This window comes from Hemitrygon akajei, chromosome 3 (assembly GCF_048418815.1).
Source record: "Hemitrygon akajei chromosome 3, sHemAka1.3, whole genome shotgun sequence".
In the NCBI taxonomy this organism is placed as follows: Eukaryota; Metazoa; Chordata; class Chondrichthyes; order Myliobatiformes; family Dasyatidae; genus Hemitrygon; species Hemitrygon akajei.
In genome coordinates, this window is record NC_133126.1 from 25,748,446 (window position 1) to 25,775,229 (window position 26,784).

Consider the following 26,784-nt stretch of genomic DNA (forward strand, 5'->3'; position numbering starts at 1 on the left):
GATATGACTTTTAAGTCATTAAACTTGCTAATAAATCCTGAAAGCTGTCCTTTGTTAATTATTGTAACTACAAAGCAGAACACTGTTAACCTGAAGCCTGTGCTTTTGGAGATGCTGATTGTGCTGGTCCTCATTGAGGCTTAGTCTAAGAGACGTGTTAGAGGAGGCCTGTTAATGTTTGACATGGTTTTCAGTGCTGAACTAACAGCTTGAATATTTACAATGCAGTGGAAGAGTTCAGGGGTCAGAGGAGAAGGTAAATGGCAGTGATTGACAAGGGCAATTGTTCAAAGGGATTAAGGGAGAGAATTTCAAAGTAGCTGAAGCACATCAACCCGTAGGAGCACAGTGGCAGCGGGTAGAGCTCCTGTGTTCCAAAGTTCCAAACAAATTTGTCGAAGTACATATACAGCCCTGGGGTTTGTTTTTGGAGGGATGTACAGTAAATCCAATAATCATAATAGAGTGAATGAAAGACAGCACCCTACTTGGCTGTTCAACTAGTATGCAAAAGAGCAAACTGCAAATACAAAAGAAAAAAGTAATATTAAATAAATAAACAATAAATATCAAGAACGTAAGATGAAGAGCTCTTGAAAGTGAGTCCATAAGTTGTGGGAACAGTTCTGTGATGAGGCAAGTGAAGTTATCCCTTCTGGTTTAAGAGCCTGATGGTTGAAGGCTAGTAACTTCCTGGACCTGGTGGTGTGAGTTCTGAAATTCTTCCTGGTAGCAGAAGTGAGTAGAGAGCATGACCTGAGTTGTGGAGGTCCCTGATGATGGATGCTGCTTTCCCATGTCTATCCTGACACTGAGTGATAGCAGAGTGGAGTTCCCACATTCTGGCTGTACCGCACAGGTTTCCTCCCACATCTTAAAGGCACGCAGATTGGTAAAGTGTCCTAGTGTGTAAAAGAGTGGTAAAATCGGAGGATTTTGAGGGAAATTATGAAGATAAAATGGGACTGGTGTAAATGGATGTGGACTTGATGTATACAGGGCTGGTTTCAGTGATGTTTGATGATACAGAGTATGTGGCTTTGCTTTGGGTTTTTTTTAGCCTTTTTTGCTTTTAGTTTTATTTGTCATATGTACATTGAAACATACAGTGAAATGTATCATTAATGACAAACAAAATCTGAGAGGAGTGTGCTGGGCAGCCCCCGTGTGGCGCCATCATAGCTTTCCCACAACTCGCTAAGCCTAACCCATACATCTTTGAAATGCGGGGGGAAAACCGAAGCACCTGGAGGAAACCCTCGCAGTCACAGGGAGAACATAGAAACTCCTTACAGACAGCAGCGGGAATTGAACCCAAATCAGCGACAGCTGGCACTGTAAAGCAATGCGTTAACTGCTACGCTAACATGCTGCCTACTGCACTACGTGCTGCCTGGTTTGTTGGGAGTGAGGTTGAGTTGGAGGCTGGAGTTGGGTTGTAGACATTTCACAAAGTGTTTAACTACCAATGCCTTAAAAATAGTTAAAGATTCTCCTCCACAAAAGGCAGTAGAAGCAGATGACCCTCAGAGAATGAACAGTGACTTGTTTCTGTCTTTGAAGAAAACTCTAATTTTAAACTGTGCTCCTTGGTTCTAAATTCTCTCATAGAACATGCCCAGCATAAGAACAGGCCTTTGGCCCATGATGTCTGTGCCAAACACAGTGCAGAATTAAATGGTCCTGATTAAGGATCTCAGTCCGAAATGTTGACTTCCCTCCATAGATTTGTTGAGATGCTCCAGTATTTTCTATGTGTTGCCAAATTAATCTAATCCCTTCTGCTTGCAGATTCCTATATCTAACAGCCTCTTAAACCTCACTAGCTCACTATCACTAACCTGATAGTTCTTTTCCGGTCACCCACCATTCTCTGCCTAAAAACCTTTCTCTGCCCATCTCACAGAACTTTCTGCCCTACAACACAAAAACAGATCTTTGGCCCATCTAGTCCATGCTGAATAATTAACCATATAACAATTACAGCACGGAAACAGGCCACCTTGGCCTTTCTCGTCCGTGCCGAACGCTTGGTCTCACCTAGTCCCACCGACCTGCACTCAGCCCATAACCCTCCATTCCTTTCCTGTCCATATACCTGTCCAATTTTTTTTTTTAAATGGCAATGTCAAACCTGCCTCTACCACTTCTACTGGAAGCTCGTTCCACACAGCTACCACTCTCTGAGTAAAGAAGTTCCCCCTCGTGTTACCCCTAAATTTTTGCCCCCTAACTTAACTCAAGTCCTCTTGTTTGAATATTCCCTACTCTCAATGGACAAAGCCTATCCACGTCAGCTCTATCTATCCCCCTCATGATTTTAAATACCTCTATCAAGTCCCCCCTCAACCTTCTACGCTCCAAAGAATAAAGACCTAACTTGTTCAACCTTTCTCTGTAACTTAGGTGCTGAAACCCAGGTAACATTCTAGTAAATCTCCTCTGTACTCTCCCTATTTTGTTGACATCTTTCCTATAATTTGGTGACCAGAACTGTACACAATACTCCAAATTTGGCCTCACTAATGCCTTGTACAATTTTAACATTACATCCCCACTCCTATACTCAATGCTCTGATTTATAAAGGCCAGCATACCAAAAGCTTTCTTCCCCACCCTATCCACATGAGATTCGTCCCATGGTCTAAATTTGTTTCTATGTCTTACTTCAATCATTCTCTCCCACTGTGTCACCCCCCCTTTCTCTGACATAGCCTACCCAATCTTTCCTCATAACACAGTCACTCATAAGTATTGGTCTGGTACACACCCCCTAGGCTTCTAAACACGTGAGGATTTGTTTTAACCACTCATCTATAAGATAGGACCTCAGTCCCACATTTCTACCTGGTGCAGGTCTGTGTGCAGGAAGGAACGCTCCTGACAGGTATTTTCTTAACATAGAAGTACAGTACAGGCCCTTCAGCCCAAAATGTTGCACTCTCTTTAACCTATTTTAAGATCAATTTTACCCACATAGCCCTCCATTTTTCTATCATCCATGTGCCTACCTAAGAGTTTCTTAAATAGCTCTGATGTATCTATCTCCATAACCCCTGGCAGCACGTTTCATGCAGCCACCACTCTCTATGTGGGGGGCGGAAACTACCTCTAATATTACACCCCCCCCCGGTACACTTCTCTAATTACCTTATAATTATGCTCCCTTGTATTAGCTATTTCTGCCATGGGAAAAAGCCTCTGGCTGTCACATTAGACATGCACTCTAATCCAGGCAGCACCCTGGTAAGTTTCTTCTGTACCCTCTCTAAAGTTTCTGCATACTTCCTTGCAACACAGAGAAAATACTGAAGGAACTCAGTATGTCTGGCAGCGTAAGGAATGAACGTTTCAGGCCAAGACCCTTCATCTCATCAGGACTGGAAAAGAAGTGAGAAGAAGCCTGAATAAGTGGGGGAGGGGAAGGAGTACAAGCGAGGAGGCGATAGGTGGAAAAGGTAAAGGGCTAGAGAAGAAGAACTCCGATAGGAGAGGAGAGTGAACCATGGGAAAAAGGGAACGAAGAGGAGTGCCAGGGGAGGATGGTAAGCAGGTGAGGAAAAGAGGTGAGAGTGGGAATAGAAAATTGAAAAAGAGGGAATGGGGAGGAGGGAAAAATTACTGGAGGTTGGAGAAAATGACATTCATACCATCAGGTTGGAGGCTACTCAGACAATGAGTGATTGCTCTTCCAACCTGAGAATGGCCTCATCATGACAGAGGGGAGGCCATGGACTGGCATGCTGGAATGGGAATTAAAATGGTTGGCCACCAGGAAATCCTGTTTTTTGCAGATGGAGCTAAGGTGCTTGACAAAACGGGTCTCCCAGTCTACTTTGAGTCTCACCAATGTAGAGGAGGCCACATCAGGAGCACTGGGCACAGCAGAAGACCCAAACAGATTCATAGGCGAAGTGTTGCCTCACCTGGAGGTAAGAAAGAAGGTGAATGGGTGTGTAGCACTTCTGCCACAGCAGGGATAAGTGCCAGGAAGATTAGTGGGGAGGTTCGAATGGACAGGGAAATCACAGAGGAAGCAATCCCTGGGGAAAGCAGAGAATGGGGTGAGGGGGAGAGGTAAAGAAGTGAAGATGGCATACGTTGCGGAGAATGGTGTGTTGGATGCAAAGGCTCATGGGATGGTAGGTGATGACAAGAGGAACTCTATTCCCTGTAGAGGTGGTAGAAAGATGGGGTAAGTGCTGATGGGGGGAAATGGAAGAAATGTGGGTGAGGGCAGCATCAATGGAGGAGGAAAGGAAACACCATTCTTTGAAGATGATATTTCTAATGTCCTGGAAAGGAAAGCCTAGTCCTGGCAACAGATATTGTGGAGACAAAGGAATAGCACTTTTCCAGGAAACAGGGTGAGGTGTAGTCAAGATAACAGTGGAATCGGTAGGTTTATAAATGATATCGGTAGATAGTTTGTCTCCAGAAATGGAGATAGAGAGATTGAGAAAGGGGAGGGAGGTGTCAGAAATGGACCAAGTGAATTTAAGTGGGTGGAAGTTGGAGGCAAAGTTGATGAAATTGACGAACTCAGCATGGGTGCATGAAGTAGCACCAATGCAGTCGTCAGTGTAGCAAAGGAAGAGTTGGGGCGCATTTCCGACGAAGGTTTCGAACATGGACTGTTCTACGTAGCCAAAGAAAAGGCAGGCATAGCTGGGGTCCACACGGGTGCTCATGGCTACACCTCAAGGTTGGAAAAAGTGAGAGGAGCTGAAAGTGAAATTGTTCAAGTTGAGGACCAGTTCTACCAGACACAGGAGGGTGCTGGTGGAGGGGAACTGGTCAGGGTTTGTTGTTGACAGAGGCAAAGAGCTATTTGGCCTTCTTAATGGGGGGGGGGGGGGAGGGATAGAAGTGTACAGGGGACTGGACATCCTTAGTGAAAATGAGGCAATCAGGGCTAGGAATTAAAAGTTGTTGAGATCAAGAGCATGTGAAGTACCATGGATGTAGGTGGGAAGGGACTGACCTAGAGAGATACATTGTAATTTTTGTTTGACATTAAAAATCTTACAAATGTTCAGTGGAAACCAGGACACATAATTTTGTTTGAAATGTCCTTGGGATGACTGCAATAATCTACAGTGTAAAAGAGGTGCATTTCATGAGTAGCTAACATCTTTTAATGTTAACACTGTATTTAAATAGACTTATTACCATCACTTAACTCAAACTGGCACCAATTTCACAGCCCATTTGTTTTTGATGAGTTCCTGCTAAACCCTGCAGTCTGAGTGCTTCAAGTACCAAGACTGCACTTTTGACCTTTACGTTGGTCTTTATTTCACAAATTGGCATCTACACTTATCACATAATAGGCCCTTTTACAGTGATTAAAACAATTATTAAACAAAATGTAGCACGTATCATGTTGAAATATCTCAGCCAGAAGTCTCCCGGAGGCTCTCTCTGCCCACTGGAGGAAATCCGTGCTTATTCAGGACTTCTATGGCACTGCGGAGCAGCTCTGAAGGAATTTATAACCAACCTTATTTTTCCATTTCATAGCATGAGTGGGAAACTTGCCCAGTACTGCCCCTCCAGAAGAGAATCTTCACCTGCAAAGAGCAGGAACCAGTAAATGTCTCGCTCAAAAAAACATGAGTGCATGGGGTGAAGAACCTATATCCCTACATAGATCTTCACAGCAGTTTAATTAAATAACCTGCAAGATGTCTAAGCTTCTTGGCGATGGAGACACTGGTCACAACCTTCTTTAGATCTGTTCTGGAGTTTGATCATCAATACTTGTGACAATCGAGGCTCTTGCTGAAGCTACAAAAGGTCTTGGGTGCTACAAAAAGCAAGACTTGGTTCTGAGAATCCGAAAGGTCGAGTTAATTTCTCGAGGGTTAACGTGCTAAACCCATCCTCTGAGCCAGCTGGTGGTGCTCCAACTCCTGGCCCTGCTAAAACAAAACCCACGAGGGACACGGTGAAATGAGAGGGAGCAAGAACAGCAGAAAACAGGTGAATCTGGAATTCATTGGCACAGATGGCTGTGGAGGACAAGTCATTGAGTAAGCAGAGGTTGATAGGTTCTCGGTTAGTAAGGAGCAAAGGTTATGGGGGGCAGGCTGGAGAATGGGGTTGAGAGGGATAATAAATCAGACATGAGCAGACTCAATGGGCAGAATGCTCTACACAACTTCTTCACTACTTTGTCCACGTTTGTCATCACTTTCAGAGGACTATGTACTAGTACCCTAGGCCTTACTGTTCTGCATTGCCATTCCCCGTGTAAATCCTGCCCCGAAAGGCTGCCATGGTCAGACTGACCATTGATACTCATTGCCAGGTACACCAGGCACCAGAGATCATCCATCCCGGTTCTATTCAGTTGGGCTGGACAGTCGGAATGGTGTGGGTGGACAGGAATTCCTCTACCCTAGGTCTTTATTCCCCACCCAGTAACCCATGCAATATAGAGTCATACAGTACACTAAGGGACATTCTGTGCCACAGACCATCAGTCAGTAATCCCATTTTATTCTCCCCATGTCCCTGAGATTAGGCTGGTTAAAAAGGTATATGGTGTGTTTGCCTTCATGAATCCAGGGGTGGTTTACCAGTCACGAGGCTACACTTGTGGGCTGCTCAGCACAATCCTCACTTCTTTGATTTGGTGCAAATGACACATTTCACTGTGTGGTTCGATGTACATCAAATAATGCTAATCTGTAAAGGGCTGAAGAAGTAATCTGATGAGAGGAAAGTGGACCATGGGATACAGAGAAAGAGAAGGGGAACCAAAGATGGGATAAGAGGGGAGCTGGAATGGAGAATGGGAAAAGAGAGGAGGAGGAGAGGGGAGATATTACCAGAAGTTAGGAAAATCGATGTTCATGCCATCAGGTTGGAGGCTACCCAAACAGAATATGAGATGTTGCTCCTCCATCCTGAGTATGGCCTCAAAATGGCAGAAAAGGAGGCCATGGACCAACATGTTGGAATGAGAATAAAAAGTTAAACTGAAACGGGTAGCCACCCAGGAGATCCTGCCTTTTGCAGCAGACAGAGTGAAACTGGAACATCAGTCACTGAACTAAAGCCCGAGTGACCCTACCATGGAAGAGCTTGCACAGAGGTTTGAGCACAATACATCACCTCAATCACTTCAAATTGGATCCTCTGCCAGTCCTCCTTCGCTCTCCTTCTGACCACAACCTGCAAACACACAGTGATATTAGGGTTACATCCTCTCCAATCATCCCTCTTTTTCACCCCCAAATTATTCTGGTGGAAGGCATGAACAACAAACAGGGTGCTGGAGGAGGCACAGGAGTTTCTGCAGATGCTGGAATCTGGAGCAGACACAAAAAACGCTGGAGGAATGGCAGGTCAGGCAGCATCTGTGGAGGGAAATGGACTGTAGATGTTTCATGTCAAGACCCTTCACCTGGACTGGAAGGTACAGAGGAGACGGTCAGTTTAAAGAGGTGAGGGGAAGGAATGGAGCAAGACCACATTTGGAGAATTATGTTCAGTTCTGGTCACTTCTAGGAAGAATATGCAGCAGGGAGTTCCCAAACTTTTTTATGCCATGGACTCCAGGTTGGGAACCCCTACGTGGAGCATGTAGGGAGGCTGCAGAGGAGATTTACCGGGCTGCTGCCTGGATTAGAGAGCATATCTTATGAGGATAGGTTGAGTGAGCTAGTTCTCTTAGGAATGAAGGAGGATGAGAGGTGTCTTGATAGAGATGAACAAGATGATAAGAGGCATAATTTGAGTGGACAGATGGAGACCTTTACCCAGGGTGGAAATGGCTATTGCAAGGGGTCATAATTTTAAGATGATTGGAGGAAAGTACAGGGGGATGTCATAGTAGGTTTTTACACAGAGAGCAGTGAGTGTGTGGAATGCCCTGCCACAGAAGGTGTTGAGGCAGATAAGTTAGGGACATTTAAGAGATTCTTCGATAGGCACATGAATGAAAGAAAAATGAAGGGCCATGTGGAGGGCAGATTTAGACCGATCTTAGAGTAGGTTAAAAGGTTGGTACAACCTGTACTGCGTTGGACTGTAGTTGGATCCAGGTTGGTGGGGAAGGGGATGAGCAGATAGACTGGGAATGGAATGAGTGGGAACAGTGACAGAAGCTGGGAGGCAACAAGGGGCTGATGAAGATGAAATTTTAAAGCAGAGAAAGGCTGAAACTTGGAAATTTTTATTTTATTTAGAGATATAGTTGGTTACAGACCATTCTGGCCCACCTAATTATACCCACGTGACTAATTAACCTAGTAATCCATATGTCTTTGTAAAGTGGGAGGAAAATGGAGCACCCGGAGATGGTCACGGGGAGAATGACAAACTCCTTACAGACAGTGGCGTGAATTGAACCGGGGTCACTAGTGTTGTAATAGTGTTACACTAACTGCTACACTACCGAGCTGTAACAGAGCGAGAGAGGTGAGGGAGGCAGAGGGGAGTAGCGGGATGGTGGAGAGATCAGCAGGTTGGGCAGCACCTGTGGAGGGAAATGAACAGTCAAAGTTTCAGGTCAAAAGATCCTTCCTCAGGACTGTGAATAATTTAACTATCTACTTGTGTCCATAACCAGCCTAGACAGCAATTTAGAGAAAATAGTTCTAGATAGCAGAGAAGGGGTGAGACCAAATGATTTAGTGTGAAATTCAGTCCAAGCATAAGGTCACCTTTCCCCTCGTGTGTTTTCAGCTTTGCTAAAGAACCCAACAAAACCCCACGTTTAATGGGCCATGAAAGCATGCTCAGCGGGTGCTGGTGAGAACAGAACTCCCCCTCACCGCCGTCCTGTGGAATGTACTCACAAACACTGCGATCCCGGTTAGAATGGCCAGCGCAATGATGATGATGATGGCTGCGAAGCCCGGCGAGATGGACTTCATGTTGATCCGGGGAGGCTCGTTGTCAAAGAACCAAACCTGGACTGACTCCCTCTCCACCTGCAAGCTCTTCCCGTCCACTTCCAGAGTGAACCTGTTCGTCTTCAGCTGCAGGGAGTTCAGAACACTTGTGAATGCTGCTCATATGACGCCACGTGCCCGTGTGCTTTTCATTGCACGCTGCATACACATACTCGTGTAACTGACAATAACTTTGAGAGTGACCCAGCCAACCAGAAGTGGGTTTCGAAAATAAAATAAAAATTACAGATAAATAGAAATTAAAATTATGGAAACACTCCGCATGACAGGCAGCATCTGTGGAGAGAGAAACAGTAAACGTTTCAAGTTTATAAAATTATGAGCAGCAGAGATAGAGTGGACAGAGAGTATCTGTTTCCCAGGGTAGAAATGTCTAATACTAGAGGGCGTGCAATGAAAGTGAGAGGGGTAGGTTCAAAGGGGATGTGAGGGGTACATTTTTACTCAGAGAGTGGGGGATGCCCAGAATAAGCTGCCTGGTATGCTGATAGAGGTAAATACATTAGAGGCTTTAAAGAGATGTTTAGATAGACATGTGAATGTGAAGAAGATGGAGGGTAGGAGTTGGTAGGAGGGATAGTGTTTGGGTGTATTTGATTTGCTTTTTAGTTGGTTTAGCACAACATTGTGGGCCGAAGGGCCTGTTCCTGGGCTGTATTATCCTATGTTCTATGTTTGAGACTTTGGGAAACAGAAAATGAGTTAGAACATAGAACAGTACAGCACAGTCCTGAGATGACTTTTAACCTATCCCATTACTCTCTGTATTAAAAAAAACATACCCCTGGCCTTCTCCCTTTCCTCCAACCACAGTTTTAGAGACCGAGTTATATAGCACAGAGCCTGTGTCGCTATTTCCATTAGAGGTTAAGGAGGTTCGGCTTGTCAACGAACATTCTACAGAGGTACTGTTGAAAGTGTCCTGACTGGTTGCACCACAGCAACTCAAATGCACAAGAACATAAAGATCCACAGAGAGACAAGATGGCACGGATAACCGGCGACTCGTGTGCTGTTCCAAAAGGAATCAACGAATATTCCCATTCAGGACTACAACAGCTGAAATCCACAGTCACAGCCATGGGTATTTCAGTTTTCAACATGGTCTTAAGCTCTATTTGGACTATTTATTTACTTTATCATATATTATTTTATTTATTATATATATATATATATACACACACACACTGTCTATTTGTTATAATTTACAATTTTTGTATTATTATGTATTGCACTGCACTGCTACAACAAAACAACAAATTCCACAGCATCTGCCCGTGATGTCAAACCTAATTCTGCCTGTGAGTAGTGGACTCTGCCCAACTCATGTTAGATTCAGTAATGAAAGAAAATCTTGTTATTTATGTTTGTATGTAGAGATACAGCAAGGTAACGGGCTTTTGCATTTCAACTGTCACCACCCTGAAGTGTTTTACCATCTCAGAGTGCTGAAATGCCTGAAATCTGGAAGGTTATAGAATTATAAAGTCATAAAGCACGGAAAGAGGCCATTTGGCCCAGCTCATCCATACTGACCAAGGTGCCTTCCTGAGATAGTCCCAGTTGCCTGCATTGCCCTGTATCTTTCCTATCCATGTTTCCATCCAAGTGTCGGTAAAACACTAATTGTGCCCACCTCCTCTGGCAGCCCGTTCCGTATTATCACCACTCTCTGACCCCCCTCAGATCCCCTTAAGCGGGAGAGGAACTGGAAGATACGGAAGTGTGGTGGAAGGAGTTGCCATAGAAACCCAGCTGCTGGGCAATGCCTATTCTCATTCAGTGAGGGAGTTAGCAGAATGGGGCATCATGGTGCCATAGCAGTCAGCGTAATGCTTTACTGCGTAGTGACTTGGATCCAATTCCTACCGCTGTCTGTAAGGAGTTTGTTTGTTCGACCTATGACCGCATGAGTCCCTCTGGATGCTCCAGTGAGTCGTGGGCAAGCTATGATGATGTCAGAAGCATGGAGACATCTGAGGGCTGCCCCCAGCACATCCTCAGACTGTGCTGGATCTTTGATGCAAACAGGAGATTTCACTGTACGTTTTGATGTTTATATGTGATAAATAAAACTAATCCTTATCTTTATAAGAGCAGGGCTGTGCTCTCGGGGGAGAGTCAGGAGCTGTACTCACGTCCCTCTCGATGTAGTATGCCACAGTGGAGATGTCGGCAGGGTCTTTGGTCCCATTCTCACTCAGCCGGATGCAGATCTCTCTGGACAACTCGTGGACCTGTTGCCAAGATGACAGGGAGACAGGCCATCAGTTCTGCAGGGTGGCTGACCCTTAAGGTGATCACAAGGGAGGTACTCAAGCCTGTCGTAACAGTCAACGTGCCCACGGTTAATCTGACCCAGGCCTCATTTCCCCTTTGTACCAGTTCCCCATCACTCTCAATTCCCGGATCTTTCAAAACTATCATCGTCCTCCACACTCTCTGTGGCCAAGAATTCCAGAGGCAACAAAAAATTTTATGACATATGGCAGTGATATTAAAGCAGATTCTGATTCTGAGATTCACACCCCTCTGCAAGAAAGAACATTCACCCAGCTGAGGGGTGCGTTGGGAGTATTTCAGATTAATTTATTTATTACGTGGTCAGTGAAGTATGTCGCTTGTACAGACAACCAGTGCGACAAGGATGTGCTGGGGGCAGCCCACAAGTGTTGCCACACATTCCAGTGCGGCTGCTTTCAGATTTTACACCGAAACATCCAGTGAAATGTCACCAACCCAGCCAGGGACGGGGTGGGGGAAGACCGCAAGCGTCGCCACACATTCCAGAGCCGATATAGCATGCCCCCAGTATTCAGCAGAACAACACAGAACACAACTTGTAACAAAGCAACAGCAAGTCCCATCTCCACCCCCCACCCCACCCACCCGCTCTCTCACAGGGACAGTCCTCTAACTCCAAACCTTCAGGCTCCAGGTCTCCAGTTTAGCCCATCTACCCTTCCCCATTCCCCTGTCCTGCCCCTGCACCTCGTGCCTCCTGGTCCAGCTCACTGTATCCCAATCAAGTCTCTGGAATGGGGCCTCAAGCTGCCAGCTCTCCGAAACGGAGCTGGTTTCTCTTGGTGGAGTTGATGCACTAATGAACCCGGTACCACCTACCCAGCCAGATTTCTGATTCAGGAGCCCAGTACTTGCCGTGATCTCTAGGATCTGCGTAGCCTTCAGGGTGTACTCTTTCACCAACTTGATGGCCACCTTCCTGAAACACAAGAAACCCGAGAACTTCCTGAAGAAACAGGAAATGGAGGGCAGCACAGTAACAAGATGACAGTCGGAGACCTTCTTCCAGGGTGGAAATGGCTAATACAGGGGGGTATAACTTTAAGGTGATTGGAGGAAAGCATGGGGGGGGGGGGGGACGTCAGAGGAAAACTCTTCACAAAGAGGATGGTAAGATGGGGGGAGGGGAGGGGCTGCTCCCTGTCACCTGCTGAGCCATGTCCACAACTCTGCAGTTTCTTGCAGCACGGCAAAGGTGAGCAGAGTGAACTCCAACAGTAAACGATTGGACAGGACAGCACAGTGGTTATATTTCTGGACTGGTAACAGACACAAGTTCAAATCCCATCCCAGCAAAGACGTACAATAGAATCGATGAAAAACTACACACAAGGACTGACAAAACTATCAATGTGCAAAACGAAGACAAACTGTGCAAATACAAAAAAAAATAATATATAAGTACATACATCAGTAAGAAATATTGAAATATATATAATATTGAAATCGAGTCCTTAAAATTAAGTCCACATGTTGTGGAATCAGTTCAGTGTTGAGGTGAGTGGAGTTATCCATGCTGGTTGAGGAGCCTGATTGTTGAAGGGTAATAATTGTTCCTGAACTTGCTGTTGTGGGACCTAGGGCACCTGTACCTCCTTCCCGAGGGTAGAAGTGAGAAGAGAGCAAGGCCTGGATGGTGGGTGGTCAAAGCTACCAGACGTTTGAAGGAAAACCAACTTCAGGAGAAGATAAGGGCCATTCTTACTTTGTCGGAACTACAGATGGCTGTGGGATCTCTGGTTAGTGTTGACCAACTCGTCTCTCCACCTTCTCCCTAACCCCAGCAAAGGGGTACTGAGGCTGGTTAAATCAGCATTATCAACATCTACACCTCTCCCCCCAAGTGAACCCTCATCCCCCCTGCCCCCATGGCTCTGAAAAGATTCTACCCACCGTCGAACAGCTGCCTCCTTCATCTTCAGGAAGACAAACTCGACTTTGAAGCTGAAATCGATCTGAATGAGGCTGCAGGAGGGCGAGAGATTGGATTAGTTACTGAGTCTGGTTCATGGAAGGAACACTAACCTGTTGTTCATCCCACACCCCGCCCACCCGTCGGGCAGCACCCACTCCTCGCCCCACCCATCGGGCAGCACCCACTCCCCGTCCCATCCCACCCATCAGGCAGCACCCACTTCCCACCCAACCCTCACTCTCAAACCACCTGTCAGCCCACTAGTCAGCCAATCTAGCCAAACAGCAGCAATGAGACCAGGGCCTGACCTTTAAATCCAGAACATTGCAGCAAGAACCAACAGGGGGCGCCCTGATGCAGGACCTGAATCTATTTCCTTAACCATACTCCCATCCAATCTGCACTCCTGCTTCTGGGTCTGTATCCCAATCCTGCCCTGGTCAGTATTCCAAGGTTCAAATCTCTGACCCTGGGTCTGTGTCTTATTCCCCGGGTCCATACCTTTGTCTTTAGGTCTGGATCCCTTTCCTTGGCACTCTATCCCGCTGACTGGGTCTGTAACTTTGTTCCATCCTTCCCCATGTCATTGTCACAAGGTCTGTATCCCATCAACCCACACCTGGACCATAGTCCCCCATAACCCTCCCCTCCGTGTATTTGTCCAAACTTCTCTTAAATGTTGAAATCAAACTCTCATCTACCCCTACTGCTGACAGCTCGTTCCACACTCATACCACCCTGAGTGAAGATGTTCTGCCTCATGTTCCCCTTAAACATTTCATCTTTCACCCTTAACCTATGACCTCTAGTTCTCGTCTCACCCAATCTCACTGGAAAAAGGCTGCTTGCATTTACCCTCTCTGAACCCCTCAGAAGCTTGTATCCCTCTATCAAATTCCCCCACTACATTAGGAATAAAGTCCTAACCTATTCAACCTTTCCCTATATCTCAGGTCCTCAAGCCCTGGGGACATCTTTGTCAACTTTCTCTTGATGTCTGTTCTGATTCTGAGTGACACTCACTGGACTCGGACGAGCTGGCCGCACTTGGGGTCGTCACCGGTCTTGTCGGTGACCCTGACCCCCGCGCTGTCCACGCACCAGCAGAGGTTGGAGTCGTCGCACTGCTTGGCCTTGAAGGTGCCGTTCCTCTCGCACTCGGGGTCGTACAGGTCGTTGACCCTCCTCCCGCCCGGCTGCCTGCTGGCTGTCCGGCTCTTGTGAAGCGTCTCCAGGCGCAGCAGGCGGCATTTGGGCGTCACTGAGAAAGCGGGAGAGAGGCGGTGGGGAGGCGGCATTAAAGCGTGCAGGGGAGAGCTGTCGGGACTCGAGGGACCAAAGGTAAAGATAGTTTTATTTGTCACGTGTACTTCGAAACATCAAAACCCCAGCAAAAAGTTTTCCATCGCCGTTTGCAACGTACTGGCGGCAGCTCACAAGTATTGTCAAGCTTCGGGCATCAACATAGCAGGCCCACAACTTACCATTACAAACCCCTGGGAATGCGGAGGAAACCAGAGCACCCAGAGGAAACCCACGCGGTCATGGGAAGAACGTACAAACTCCTTACAGACAGCGGCGGGAACTGAACACAGATTGCCAGCGCTGTAAAGTGATTGTGCTGATTGCCCTGCCACCATGCTGCCTCACTGGGTTGTAGTGAGAGTCTGGTCAAGCTGGTGTAGGAGAGCGAGGGGACGATCCTGCAGTGGTGGATAAAACCACGAGGAGTATGAGTCTCAGAATCCAGGGCCAAGGACCGGAGGTCCCGTGGCAGCCTGTCCCGGGGTTGGAGGCTTGTCTGTGTGTGTGTGAGGGTGGGGAATGGGCTTGTTTTCCCACTGTTATCTTGTTCTGTTGTTGTTACTGTGCAATTTTCTCCGGAGTATGGTGCGCACGCTAATGATGGTGCCAGAAAGTGTTGTGACACTCAGTGCGTTCTTGGGTGTGCTGGTTGTCAATGCAAACAACGCAGGTTTTGATATACTTTTAAAAATTTCCTACTTTTTGCACTACTTACTTAACTAGTTAATATATATTTACTTACTGTAATTCAGTTTCCTTTTTCTCTCTGTTATCATGTGTTGCATTAGAAACCTAGAAATCTACAGCACATTACAGGCCTTTCGGCCCACAATGTTGTGCCGAAACTGCCTAGAATTTCCCTACTGCATAGCCCTCTATTTTTCTAAGCTCCATGTGCCTATCTAAGAGTCTCTTAAAAGACCCTATCGTATCCTCCTCTACCACCGTCGCTGGCAGTGCATTCCATGCACCCACCACTCTCTGTGTGAAAAACTTACCTCTGACATCCCCCTTGTACCTATTTCTAAGCACCTTCAAACTGTGCCCTCTCATGATAGCCATTTCAGCCCTGAGAAAAACCTCTGACTATCCACACAATCAATGCCTCTCATCATCTGATACACCTCTATCAGGTCACCTCTCATCCTCCGTCGCTCCAAGGAGGAAGGCCAAGTTCACTCAACCTAATTTAGCATCGTGCTGCCGGTGATACTAAACCTGATTCTGCTTCTGATTTGATAACTAAATCTGAATCTGATGAGCTGAACACACACAGTCATTTTCCCTGGGAATGGGGAACCAAAAACCACAGGTTTAGTGTGAGAGGGGAGAGATTTAAAAGGGACCTGAGGGGCAACTTCTTCACATGGAGGGTGGCTGGTATCTGGAATGAGCTGCCAGAGGAAGTGGTAGAGCAAGGTACAACAATATTTAAATGACTCTTGGTCAAGAACATGGAGAGGAAACCTAGGAAAGGCTTAAAGGACAGCAGAGGTTTACAAGAATGATCCTGGGAATGAAAGAGTTTATGCATGAACAGTATTTGATGGCTTTGGGCCTCTACTGAAAGGCTTAGATAGAGTGGATCTTTCCAGTAGTGGGAGTGACAAGGACCAGAGGGCACAGCCTCAGAATACAAGGACGTCCCTTTAGAACAGAGCTGAGAAGGAATTTCTTTAGCCAGAGGGCGGTAAATCTGTGGAATTCTTGGCCACAGATGAAAATGGAGGCCAAGTCATTGGGTATATTTAAAGCAGAGTTTGATAGGTTCTTGAGTAGTTAGGGTGTCAAGGTTATGGGGAGAAGGCAGGAGGATGGTGTTTAGGGGGTTAATAAAGCAGCCATGATGGAAAGGTGGAGCAGACGTGATGGGCCAAATGGCCTAATTCTGCTCTTATATCTTATGGAAATGGGTCAAATGAGAGCAATTGGGATTAACTTCGATGGGCACCTTGGTCAGCATGGATGAATCGGGCCGAAGGACCTGTATCTGTGTTGAATATGATGGGATACACAAACTGAGTCATTGTTTACATATCTATTGCAACAAGAACAGAAATGCTGGAAGATCTCAGCCAGTCAGTCATCATCTGTGGAAAGGAAAACCAGAGAATATTTTCAGTTATCTGCTTTCCAGTTCTGAGAGAGGGTCCCTGACTCAAACATTGACTGGTTTCACATTCCACAAATGCTGCTTGACTGACTGAGCCCTTCTGCAGATTCATTTTACACACCTGTCACTGTACACCTCATATAAAGTGTACACCGTGTAAAAGATATTGACTATAAACTACAGTGTATTTTATTTTACTTATTATGGATACAATGAGCTAAAGATTCCCATAATAGGTATAAAGTAGAGCAAGAAACTCAAAAAGCTGGAAGAACTCAGCAGGTCAGGCAGCATCTCTGAAAATGAATAAACAGTTGACGTTTTGTGCCGAGACCCTTTATCAGGACTGAGCAGGAAGGGAGAGGATACCAGAATAAAGATATGGGCGGAAAGGAGGAGGGCTAGCTATAAGGTGGTAGATGAGGCCAGGTGGGTGGGGAACCTAAAGGGCAGGAGAAGAAGGAATCTGATAGGAGAGGAGAGTGAGCCATGGGAGAAAGGGAAGCAGGAGAGGCAGAAGGGGGAATTGATAGGTAGGTGAAGAGAAGGGGTAAAAGTCTAGAATGGGGAATACAAGAGGGAAGGGGAGGGGGAATAAAAGGAAAAAAAAAGAAATCGATGTTCATGCCATCAAGTTGGTGTTTAATGAAGCAGGGAGTTTATGTAAATATGTAATGTTTATATGGAGACACTAGGGGGCAGCACAGTAGTGTGGCAATTAGCAGAACACTTTACAGTCCCAGTGAACTGGATTTGATTTTCCCATTGCTGTCTTTAAGAAGTCTGTACCTTCTCCCCGTGACGGTGTGGGCTTCCTCCCATATTCCAAAGACATACGGGTTAGGATTAGCGAGTTGTGGGCATGCTATGCTGGAAGCGTGATGACACTAGCGGGCCGTGTTGCTCATCGATACAAACGACGCATTTCACTGTATGTTTCGATGCACATGTGACAAACAAAGCTCTTTAAATAAGACAGCAGATGCAGCAACGAACAATCTGCTGGTGGAACTCAGCGGGTCGAGCAGCATCTGTTGTGGGGGGAGAGCAGCTGTGAACATTTCAGATCAGAACCTTCACAAGGAAATCTGCAGATGCTGGAAATTCAAACAGCAACACACACAAAATGCTGGTGGAACACAGCAGGCTAGGCAGCATCTATAGGGAGAAGCGCTGTCGATGTTTCGGGCCGAGACCCTTCGTCAGGACTATCCGAAAGGAAAGATAGTAAGAGATTTGAAAGTAGTGGGGGGGGGGGGAGAAATGCGAAATGATAGGAGAAGACCGGAGGGGGTGGGATGAAGCTAAGAGCTGGAAAAGTGATTAGCGAAAGTGATACAGAGCTGGAGAAGGGAAAGGATCATGGGACGGGAGGCCTCAGGAGAAAGAAAGGAGGAGGGGAGCACCAGAGGGAGATGGAGAACAGGCAAACAACTAAATATGTCAGGGATGGGGTAAGAAGGGGAGGAGGGGCATTAACGGAAGTTAGAGAAGTCAATGTTCATGCCATCAGGTTGGAGGCTACCCAGTCAGTATATAAGGTGTTGTTCCTCCAACCTGAGTTTGGATTCATTTTGACAATAGAGGAGGCCATGGATAGACATATCAGAATGGGAATGGGACGTGGAATTAAAATGTGTGGCCACTGGGAGATCCTGCTTTTTCTGGTGGACCGAGCGTAGGTGTTCCACGAAACGGTCTCCCAGTCTGCGTTGGGTCTCACCAATATACAGAAGGCCACACCGGGAGCACCGGACGCAGTATACCACACCAGCCGACTCACAGGTGAAGTGTCGCCTCACCTGGAAGGACTGTCTGGGGCCCCGAATGGTGGTGAGGGAGGAAGTGTAAGGGCAGGTGTAGCACTTGTTCCGTTTACAAGGGTAAGTGCCAGGAGGGAGATCGGTGGGAAAGGATGGGGGGGGGGGAGACGGACGAGTGGACAAGGGAGTCACGTAGGGAGCTAACTTCCGTTAATGCCCCTCCTCCCCTTCTTACCCCATCCCTGACATATTTAGTTGTTTGCCTGTTCTCCATCTCCCTCTGGTGCTCCCCCCCCCCCCCCCCCACCTTTCTTTCTCCTGAGGCCTCCCGTCCCATGATCCTTTCCCTTCTCCAGCTCTGTATCACTTTCGCCAATCACCTTTCCGGCTCTTAGCTTCATCCCACTCCCTCCGGTCTTCTCCTATCATTTCGCATTTCCCCCTCCCCCCACTACTTTCAAATCTCTTACTATCTTTCCTTTCGGTTAGTCCTGACGAAGGGTCTCGGCCTGAAACGTCGACAGTGCTTCTCCCTATAGATGCTGCCTGGCCTGTTGTGTTCCACTAGCATTTTGTGTGTGTTGCAGATCAAACCTTGCTATCTGATGGGAAAGAGGAAATCTTCTGGGTATCAGCGGGGCACATGGAAACACAGTAGGATAGTGATTGTCAGTGTAGTTTCATTACATGCAAGGTCTGTGATGAATATGGAACGTAAGGATTGTAAATTTGGACTCTTATTCAGGTTTATGATGTGACCTAGTGTTTAGATCTAGTTCCGGTTGTTCTTTCTGTTACTGTTTTTGTTTGATTTCTGAATCGAGGTGACTTGCAGAAAATGAACACTGAGCTGAACTGGACTGAAATATACCTTCTGATTTTGTGTTTTATATTCTGTGTTTTTACTCATATTTGCACATTGGCGGTGGGGGGGGTTTGATATTCAAAGTTTTTCTTTAAACGAGTTGATTCAATGGTTCTTCTTTATTTCGTGACTGTGGGGAAGACAAATTTCAGAGCTGTATACTGCATTCACACTTTGATAATAAATGTGCTTTCAATCTTTGAACTTTGAAACTGTGTGGATTGCAGTCTGTGCAGAATACAGTGGCACTGGGTTGCATTGGTGTCGGTTACAGTTGGTGCATGACTGGCAGTGACGAGATGCATTGTTAGTGGGTCTGCAGAGGATGCGACTGGTGCATTGGTAGTGGGTCTGCAGAGGATGCGACTGGTGCATTGGTAGTGGGTCTGCAGAGGATGCGACTGGTGCATTGTTAGTGGGTCTGCAGAGGATGCGACTGGTGCAGTGTTAGTGGGTCTGCAGAGGATGCGACTGGTGCACTGTTAGTGGGTCTGCAGAGGATGCGACTGGTGCACTGTTAGTGGGTCTGCAGAGGATGCGACTGGTGCATTGTTAGTGGGTCAGCAGAGGATGCGACTGTTGCATTGTTAGTGGGTCTGCAGAGGATGCGACTGGTGCACTGTTAGTGGGTCTGCAGAGGATGCGACTGGTGCATTGTTAGTGGGTCTGCAGAGGATGCGACTGGTGCATTGTTAGTGGGTCTGCAGAGGATGCGACTGGTACATTGTTAGTGGGTCAGCGCAGGCTCGGAGGGAGGGCGGGAGCTGAGACTCACGCTGGTTGCAGTTGACCGTTAGGTTGTCGAAGCCTCGGAAGACGGCCTCGCAGGTCCCACACCGGTTGAGGTGGCAGGTCACGTACTGGTTGTACTTGCAGCTGGCGTCCTCGCACACCTCGTCAAACTCGCAGTTCTCCCGGGCAGGAGAGGCATCGGGGCACTCGTCATCTACCAAAGGAGGGACAGGGGGTGACCACCAGCTCCCGGGAGCAACCTTCTCCCTCCCCACCGCAGAAACGGCTCTGCCCGAGACCGCAACAAGCAGTCACGGACTAGTTGTCAGTTCCAAACAGAGGACGCCGGCTTATCCAAAAGGACTTACTAATGAAGTGCCACTTAATTGTAGCTGCGTTGCACAGTGGGGAGTCGGCAGCTGAGTAACATAACACGAGTAGTAACGACCAGAAGAGCTCAGGAAATGGGAGCAGGATTTAGGCCATTCGACCCCTCCAGTCAGTGCTGCCTTTCTCCAAGTTCACCAGCTTTTATTAAGTTCACAGTCTAATTCAGGTTCCCTTGCCAATTAGAAACCTATCCATGTCAGCTTTGAATATGTTCAAAGATTCACCAGCACAGGAATTCCAGAGACAGACAACTCTTTAAGAGAAGGAAATCTTCACTTCCTGGTCTAAAATGAGCACCAACACTCCCAAGACCATGCCCTCTGGTCCTAAACTTCCCATCAGTGGGGAAACACCCACTCACCATTGACCTTGATAAGCTGCCAAGGATCTAATATTTCTGTGAAAACACTTCTTGTTCTCCTGCAGCTCAGAGATTACAGACCCGTCTGTGCACAGAACATAGAACAGTATGTTACAGCCAGGACAGGCCTGTCACCCATGGTGTTGAGCCAACCTCTTAACCTACTCTAAAATCAGCTAACCCTTCCCTCCTACATTTTTCTATCTTCCATGTGCCTATCTTTTTTTAAATGCTCTAATGTACAGGGGGTTCCACACACCCACCACTCTTTGTGTAAAGAACTGACCTCTGACTTCCCCCTATACTTCCCTTCAATCACCTTAAAATTATGCCCCCCTTGTATTAACCATTTCAGCCCTCGGAGAAAATCTCTGGCTGTCCACTCTGTCTATGCCTCTTTCATTTTGTGTGCCTCTGTCAAATCACCTCTCACCCTCCTTCACTCCAAACAGAAAGCCCAAGCTCACTCAACTCATCCTCACAAGACAAGCAGCATCCTCTGCACCCTCTCTAAAGCTTCCTATAATGAGGTGCCCAGAACGGAACAGAATACTCTCTGGGTGTTCCAGCTTGTTCAGTTTTTCCTTGTAAGGTGTTCGCCTCAAACCTGTTGTCATCCTAGCATACCTCCTCTCCCATATCATTGTCTCCCATATCACAGCGTACCACTGGTTGCAAACACCTGACTTATGTTCAGTCGGTACATACGAGTGTGTGCGTGGGGGACTAGTGGGGCAGATTTGCCAGCTGCTGCAGGTCTGAAGGCATCTTCTGCCAGGAGAGAACCGAGTTCGTGGCCGCATTTCCGACTTGAGAACTGTTCCAGTTACGAATTGTTCTTAGAAACAGAACCCTTTGGTGACCTGGATAAGGAAACCATTCTAGCTTTGACTAATCGCCTAGAGTGAATTAAAAACACTGTTGTTACTGTTGGCCGAATCCCAGAGGAGGCATACAGGAATGAGATCGAGCGGCTGGTTGAATGGTGTCCCAGAAACAACCTTGCACCCAGTGTTGGTAAGCCCGAGGAGTTGATTGTGGACTCCAGGAAGGGGAATTCGGGAGAATGAGCACCAGTCCTTATCAAGGGATCAGAGTGAGCTGCAACAAGCTCCTGGGTGTCAACATCTTAGAGCCTCTATCCCCCGGCTCAACACATTGATAGAATTGAGCAAGAAGTCGTGCCAGCAGCTGTATTTCCTTGGGATTTTGCAGAGATTTGCTCTGTCACCAGGGTACAGGAGAGCATTCTGATTGGTTGCATCACAGCCTGGTACTGAGGCACCAACGCACACGATCAGGAAAAGCCACACAAGGCTGTAAACTCAGCCAGCTCCGTCATGGCACTAGCCTCCCCACCATTGAGGACATCTTCAAAAGGAGATGCCTTAAGGAGGCATCCATCACTGGGATCCTCACCACCCAGGACGTGCCATTTTCTCCTTACCACCATCGGGCAGGAGGTTCGGGAGCCTGAAGACATACACTCAATGTTTTAGGAGCAGGTTCTTCTCCTGTGCCATCAGATTTCTGAACAGTCCATTTATCCATGAACACTATCATGCTAATTTGCTCTCTATTTGTACTATTTATTGATTTTCTTACAGTACATATTTCTTATTGTAACTTACAGAATGTTTTCAATGTATTGTTGCTGCAAAACCACAACATTTGTTAGTGATAATAAACCTGATCCTGCTTCTATTCCTGGAGATGCCTCGCAGGACAAACAGTTTCCATGGAGAAGAGGAATTAACCCTCTATCAAATTCTCTGATTAAATACATTAACCTTGTTTCCCTCTCCATAGAGGCTGCTTGATCTGCCAAGTGCTCTTGTCTACAATAGCATTTCTGTTACAGAACAAAGTACAGTACGGACCCTAAGGCCCATGATTTAGTGCCAACCCTCTAACCTTCTCCAAGACCATTCTAACTCTTCCCTCCCACACAGTCCTCCATTTTTTCTTTTATCCACGTGCCTGTCTAAGAGTCCCTAATGTAACAGGAGTTATCTACAGGCCTCAGAAAAGCAGCCAGGATGTGGGATATAAATTACAACAGGAGATAGAAAAGGCATGTAAAAATGGCGATGTTATGATAGTCATGGGAATTTCAATATGCAGTAGATTGGGAAAATCAAGATGATGTTGGATCACAAGAGAGAAAATGTATAGAATGCTTACAAGATGGCTTTTTAGAGCAGCATGTGGTTGGGCAATTTTGTACTGGGTCAGGTAGCATCTATGGAGAGGGAAACAAGGTTAATGTATTTGATCAGAGAATTTGATGGAGGGTTAATCCCTCTTCTCCATGGAAACTGTTTGTCCTGCGAGGCATCTCCAGGGATAGAATCAGAATCAGGTTTATTATCACTAACAAGAGGAAACCTTCAGATGCTGGAAATCTGAGTAACACACACAAAATGCTGGAGGAGCTCAGCAGGCCAGGCAGCATCTACGGAAAAGAGTGAGTCAACGTTTTGGGCTTTGACCCTTCAGCAGGAGTCCAGCCGAAGAGTTTCAGCCCAAAAGGTCGACTGTACTTTTTTTCCATAGATGCTGGCTGGCCTGCTGAGTTCCCCCAGCATGCATGTTGTGTGTGTTGCTCTGTAAAGGGTGTTGTGTAACAAACAAGATTGAATTAGGTAAAGGAACCCTTCGGATGCAGTGATCATAATATGATAGAATTCACGCTGCAATTTGAGAGGGAGAAGATAAAGTCAGATGTATTGGTATCACAGCGGAGTAAAGACTACTACAGAGGTATTTGAGAGGAGCTGGTCGAAGCTGATTGGAAGGGGACACCAGCACAGATGATGGCAGAACAGCAATGACTGGAGTTTCTGGGAGCAGTTCAGAAAGTGTAGGATGGATACATCGCAAGATAAAGAAGTATTCTAAAGGGAGGGTGAGGAAACTGTGGCTGACAAGGGAAGCATAAGAAGAAGAGGGCCGATAATATAGCAAAAATTAGTGGAAAGTTAAGAGGATTGAGAACCTTTTAAAAACCAACAGAAGGCAACTAAAAAGCCATAAGGAGAGAAAAGACGAAATATGAAGGAAAGCCAGCCAATAAAATTAAAGTGGATACCAAAACTTTTTTTCAGATATATAAAAAGTAAAAGAGAGGTGAGAGTGAGTATTGGACCACTGGAAGATAACACTAGAGAGGTAGAAATGGGAGACAAAGAAATGGTGGATGAACTTAATATTTTGCATCAATCTTCACTGTGGAAGACCCTAGCAGTATGGCAGAAATTTGAGAGTGTTGGGGGGCAGAAGTGAGTGTGGTTGTTATTACTAAGGAGAAAGTGCTTGAGAAGCTGAGATTCTGAAGGTGGATAAGTCACCTGGGCCAGGTGGACTACACGCCAGAGTTCTAAAAGAGGTAGTTGAAGCAATAGTGGAGAAATGATCTTTTAAGAATCACTAGATTCTGGAATGGTTGCAGAGGACTAAATGCCACTCTACTCTTTAAAAAGGAAATTATATTCCCCTTCATTCCCACTCTATGCCTCCTGCCAGTCAGCCAATCTTCTATCCATGCTAGAATCTTTGTTGTAATACCAGGGAGGAGGCAGGAGAATGGGATTGAGAGGGAGAATAAATCAGCCATGATGGAATGGCAGAGCAGACTTGATGGGCTGAATGGCCCAATTCTGCTCCTGTGTTTGCCACCACTCCTGGCAGTGTGTTCCAGGTGCTCACCACCGTAAAAAATCTATTTCTAACATAAGACTATAAAACATAGGAGAAGAATTAGGCCATTCAGCCCATCAAGTCTGCTCCGCCATTCCATCATGGCTGATCCCGGATCCCACTCACCCCCATACACCTGCCTTTTCACCATATCCCTCGATGCCCCAACCAATCAGGAAACGATCAACTTCTGCCTTAAAAACACAAAATGCTGGCAGAACTCAGCAGGCCAGGCAGCATCTGTGGGAGGAGGTAGTGACGATGTTTCGGGCAGAAACCCATTAGGAGCTATATCTTTTCTAAAGCACCCTCCTGATGAAGGGTTTCGGCCCGAAACGTCGTCACTACCTCCTCCTATAGATGCTGTCTGGCCTGCTGAGTTCTGCCAGCATTTTGTGTTTTTATTTATTTCCAGCATCTGCAGATTCACTCGTGTTAACTTCTGCCTTAAATATACCCACTGACTTGGTCTCCATCGCAGCCCGTGGCAGAGCAGTCCACAGATTTACTATTCTCAGGCTAAAAAATTTACTCCTTACCTCCATTCTAAAGGATCATCCCCTCAATGATGAGGCTGTGCCCTCTAGTTCTGGATACTTGCACCACAGGAAACATCCTCTCCACATCCACCCTATCTAGTCCTTTCAGCATTCGGTAGGCTTCAATGAGATCCCCCGGCACTCTTCTAAATTCCAGTGAGTACAGGCCCAAAGCTGCCAAATGCTCTTCACATGTTAACCCTTTAATTCCCAGAATCATCCTTGTGAACCTCCTCTGGATTCTCTCCGATGACAACACATCCTTTCTGAGATATGGGGCCCAAAACTGTTGACAATACTCCAAGTGTGGCCTGACTAGTGTCTTTTTAAAGGCTCAGCATTACCTCCTTGCTTTTATATTCTATTCCCCTTGAAATAAATGCCATCATTGCATTTGTCTTCTTTACCACAGACTCAACCTGTAAATTAACCTTTTGGGAGTCTTGCACAAGGACTCCGAAGTCCCCCCCTAAACATTCCCCCCCAACTTTCCTTCATTCGCAAGGACGTTCTCTGGTATTAGCCATTGCTGCTCTGGGAAAAAGGTGCTGTCTGTGCACTCTTCTGATGTCTCTTATCATCTTGTACACCTCCATCAAATCCTGCTTCTCTCCACTCTCCATCTCGTCCTCCTCCGCTCCAAAAAGGAAAGCCCTAAGATCGATCAACCTTTCCCCATAAGGTGTGATCTCTAATCCAGGCAGTATCCCAGTAAATCTTTGCAGCCTCTCCGTCGGAGGGGTATTTATCCAAACGTCCTGCTGTTGGATCCTTTTACATTACGGTAGGGCACAGATGAGTTTCACATTACCCTCTATCAACAATGGAGCCGCAAACCCCGGTAGAGATAAAACCACAACAGGCTTACCTGGTATAGCAGAATTAGTGCAGAGATGACCCATCAACACTGCCACGAAAAGCAGGCAGCTATCTCTGCCCATGTTCTGTGCCTCTTGCATTGGGGCTGTGGTAGAAATGGCAAGCCTCGATGCCTCCTCACGGAGTCTGAGGAGCTAGTGAACAGAGTGCCTTCAGCTCCAGGGGGAAGGTTAAGTCAGCCAGATAAACTCAGCTGGTTTAAGTTTAACAGCCCCGGTTTGTTGTTACACCTGCAAGGCATGAACAATATCAAAAACTGGGAGCAGGCACGGGCTGGCACCGACAGCACCTTTACTTTGATAGGAGGTTCAAACACTTCTACAGATGTACTGAGGTGTTCTAAGCCTTCGCTCAGATCACACTTGCAGCATTTGTCAGCCGTCTAGGGTACAATACCTAAGAAAAGACGAGCTGGCACTGGAGAAAGTCCAGAGGAGGTTTATGAAAGCAATCCCAGGAATGGAAGGGTTAAAGTATGAAGAGCATTTGATGACTCTGGTCTGTACTTGCTGGAGTTTATAAGAATGGAGTGGGGGAGATCTCACTGAAACCTGTCGAATATTGAAATGCCTAGAGTGGACGTGACGAGAATGTTTTCTATAGCGCGGGAGTGAAGGAGCAGCAGGCACAGCCTCAGAATGGAAGTACATCCCTTTAGAACAGAGATGAGCAGGAACTTTGACAGCCAGAAGATGGTGAATCAATGGAATTAATTGCAATAGACGGCGGTGGAGGGCAAGTCATTGGGTATATTTAAAGTGGAGTTTCATAAGTTCTTGATTAGTAAGAACATCGAAGGTTACAAGGAGAAGGCAAGAGAATGGGGTTGAGAGGGAAAATAAATCAGCCATGATCAAATGGCAGAGCAGATTGGATGGATGAATGGCCCAATCCTGCTCCTTTGTCTTAGGGTCTTATACCTGTTCTGACTGGTTGCATCACGGTCTGCTACAGCAATCTGAATGTTCAGAAATGCATGAAGCTGCAGAGCA

At 46.5% G+C, this 26,784-nt stretch overlaps 1 protein-coding gene across 2 annotated transcripts; it reads right to left on the minus strand.

The window, feature by feature from the left end:
- Nucleotides 1–381: 381 nt before the first annotated feature.
- On the minus strand, nt 382–26,512 carry LOC140724783 (epithelial cell adhesion molecule-like). Of its 2 annotated transcripts, none has more exons than XM_073039382.1 (9): nt 25,782–26,512; nt 19,968–20,138; nt 14,170–14,407; nt 13,125–13,196; nt 12,087–12,150; nt 11,066–11,164; nt 8,811–8,993; nt 7,123–7,182; nt 382–5,924 (listed from the first exon to the last, which is right to left on the minus strand). In XM_073039382.1, the coding sequence occupies exons 1-9, from the start codon at nt 25,870–25,872 to the stop codon at nt 5,868–5,870; spliced, it is 1,035 nt and encodes a 344-aa protein (XP_072895483.1). In that variant the 5' UTR covers nt 25,873–26,512; the 3' UTR covers nt 382–5,867. The 2 variants fall into 2 exon arrangements, with proteins under 2 accessions (XP_072895483.1, XP_072895484.1); XM_073039383.1 differs by having other exon boundaries at nt 382–5,921; nt 25,782–26,511.
- Between the last annotated feature and the right edge of the window lie 272 nt (nt 26,513–26,784).

What these genes read in the sequence shown, in the direction of transcription:
- LOC140724783 (XM_073039382.1), bottom strand. Translation starts at nt 25,872, where the DNA reads ATGCAAGAGGCACAGAACATGGGCAGAGATAGCTGCCTGCTTTTCGTG. An exon ending in CACTAATTCTGCTATACCAG is followed by an intron (nt 20,139 to 25,781) that starts GTAAGCCTGTTG and finishes CTCCTTTGGTAG; the next exon opens with ATGACGAGTGCCCCGATGCC. An exon ending in AAGGAGGCAGCTGTTCGACG is followed by an intron (nt 12,151 to 13,124) that starts GTGGGTAGAATC and finishes CTTGTGTTTCAG; the next exon opens with GAAGGTGGCCATCAAGTTGG.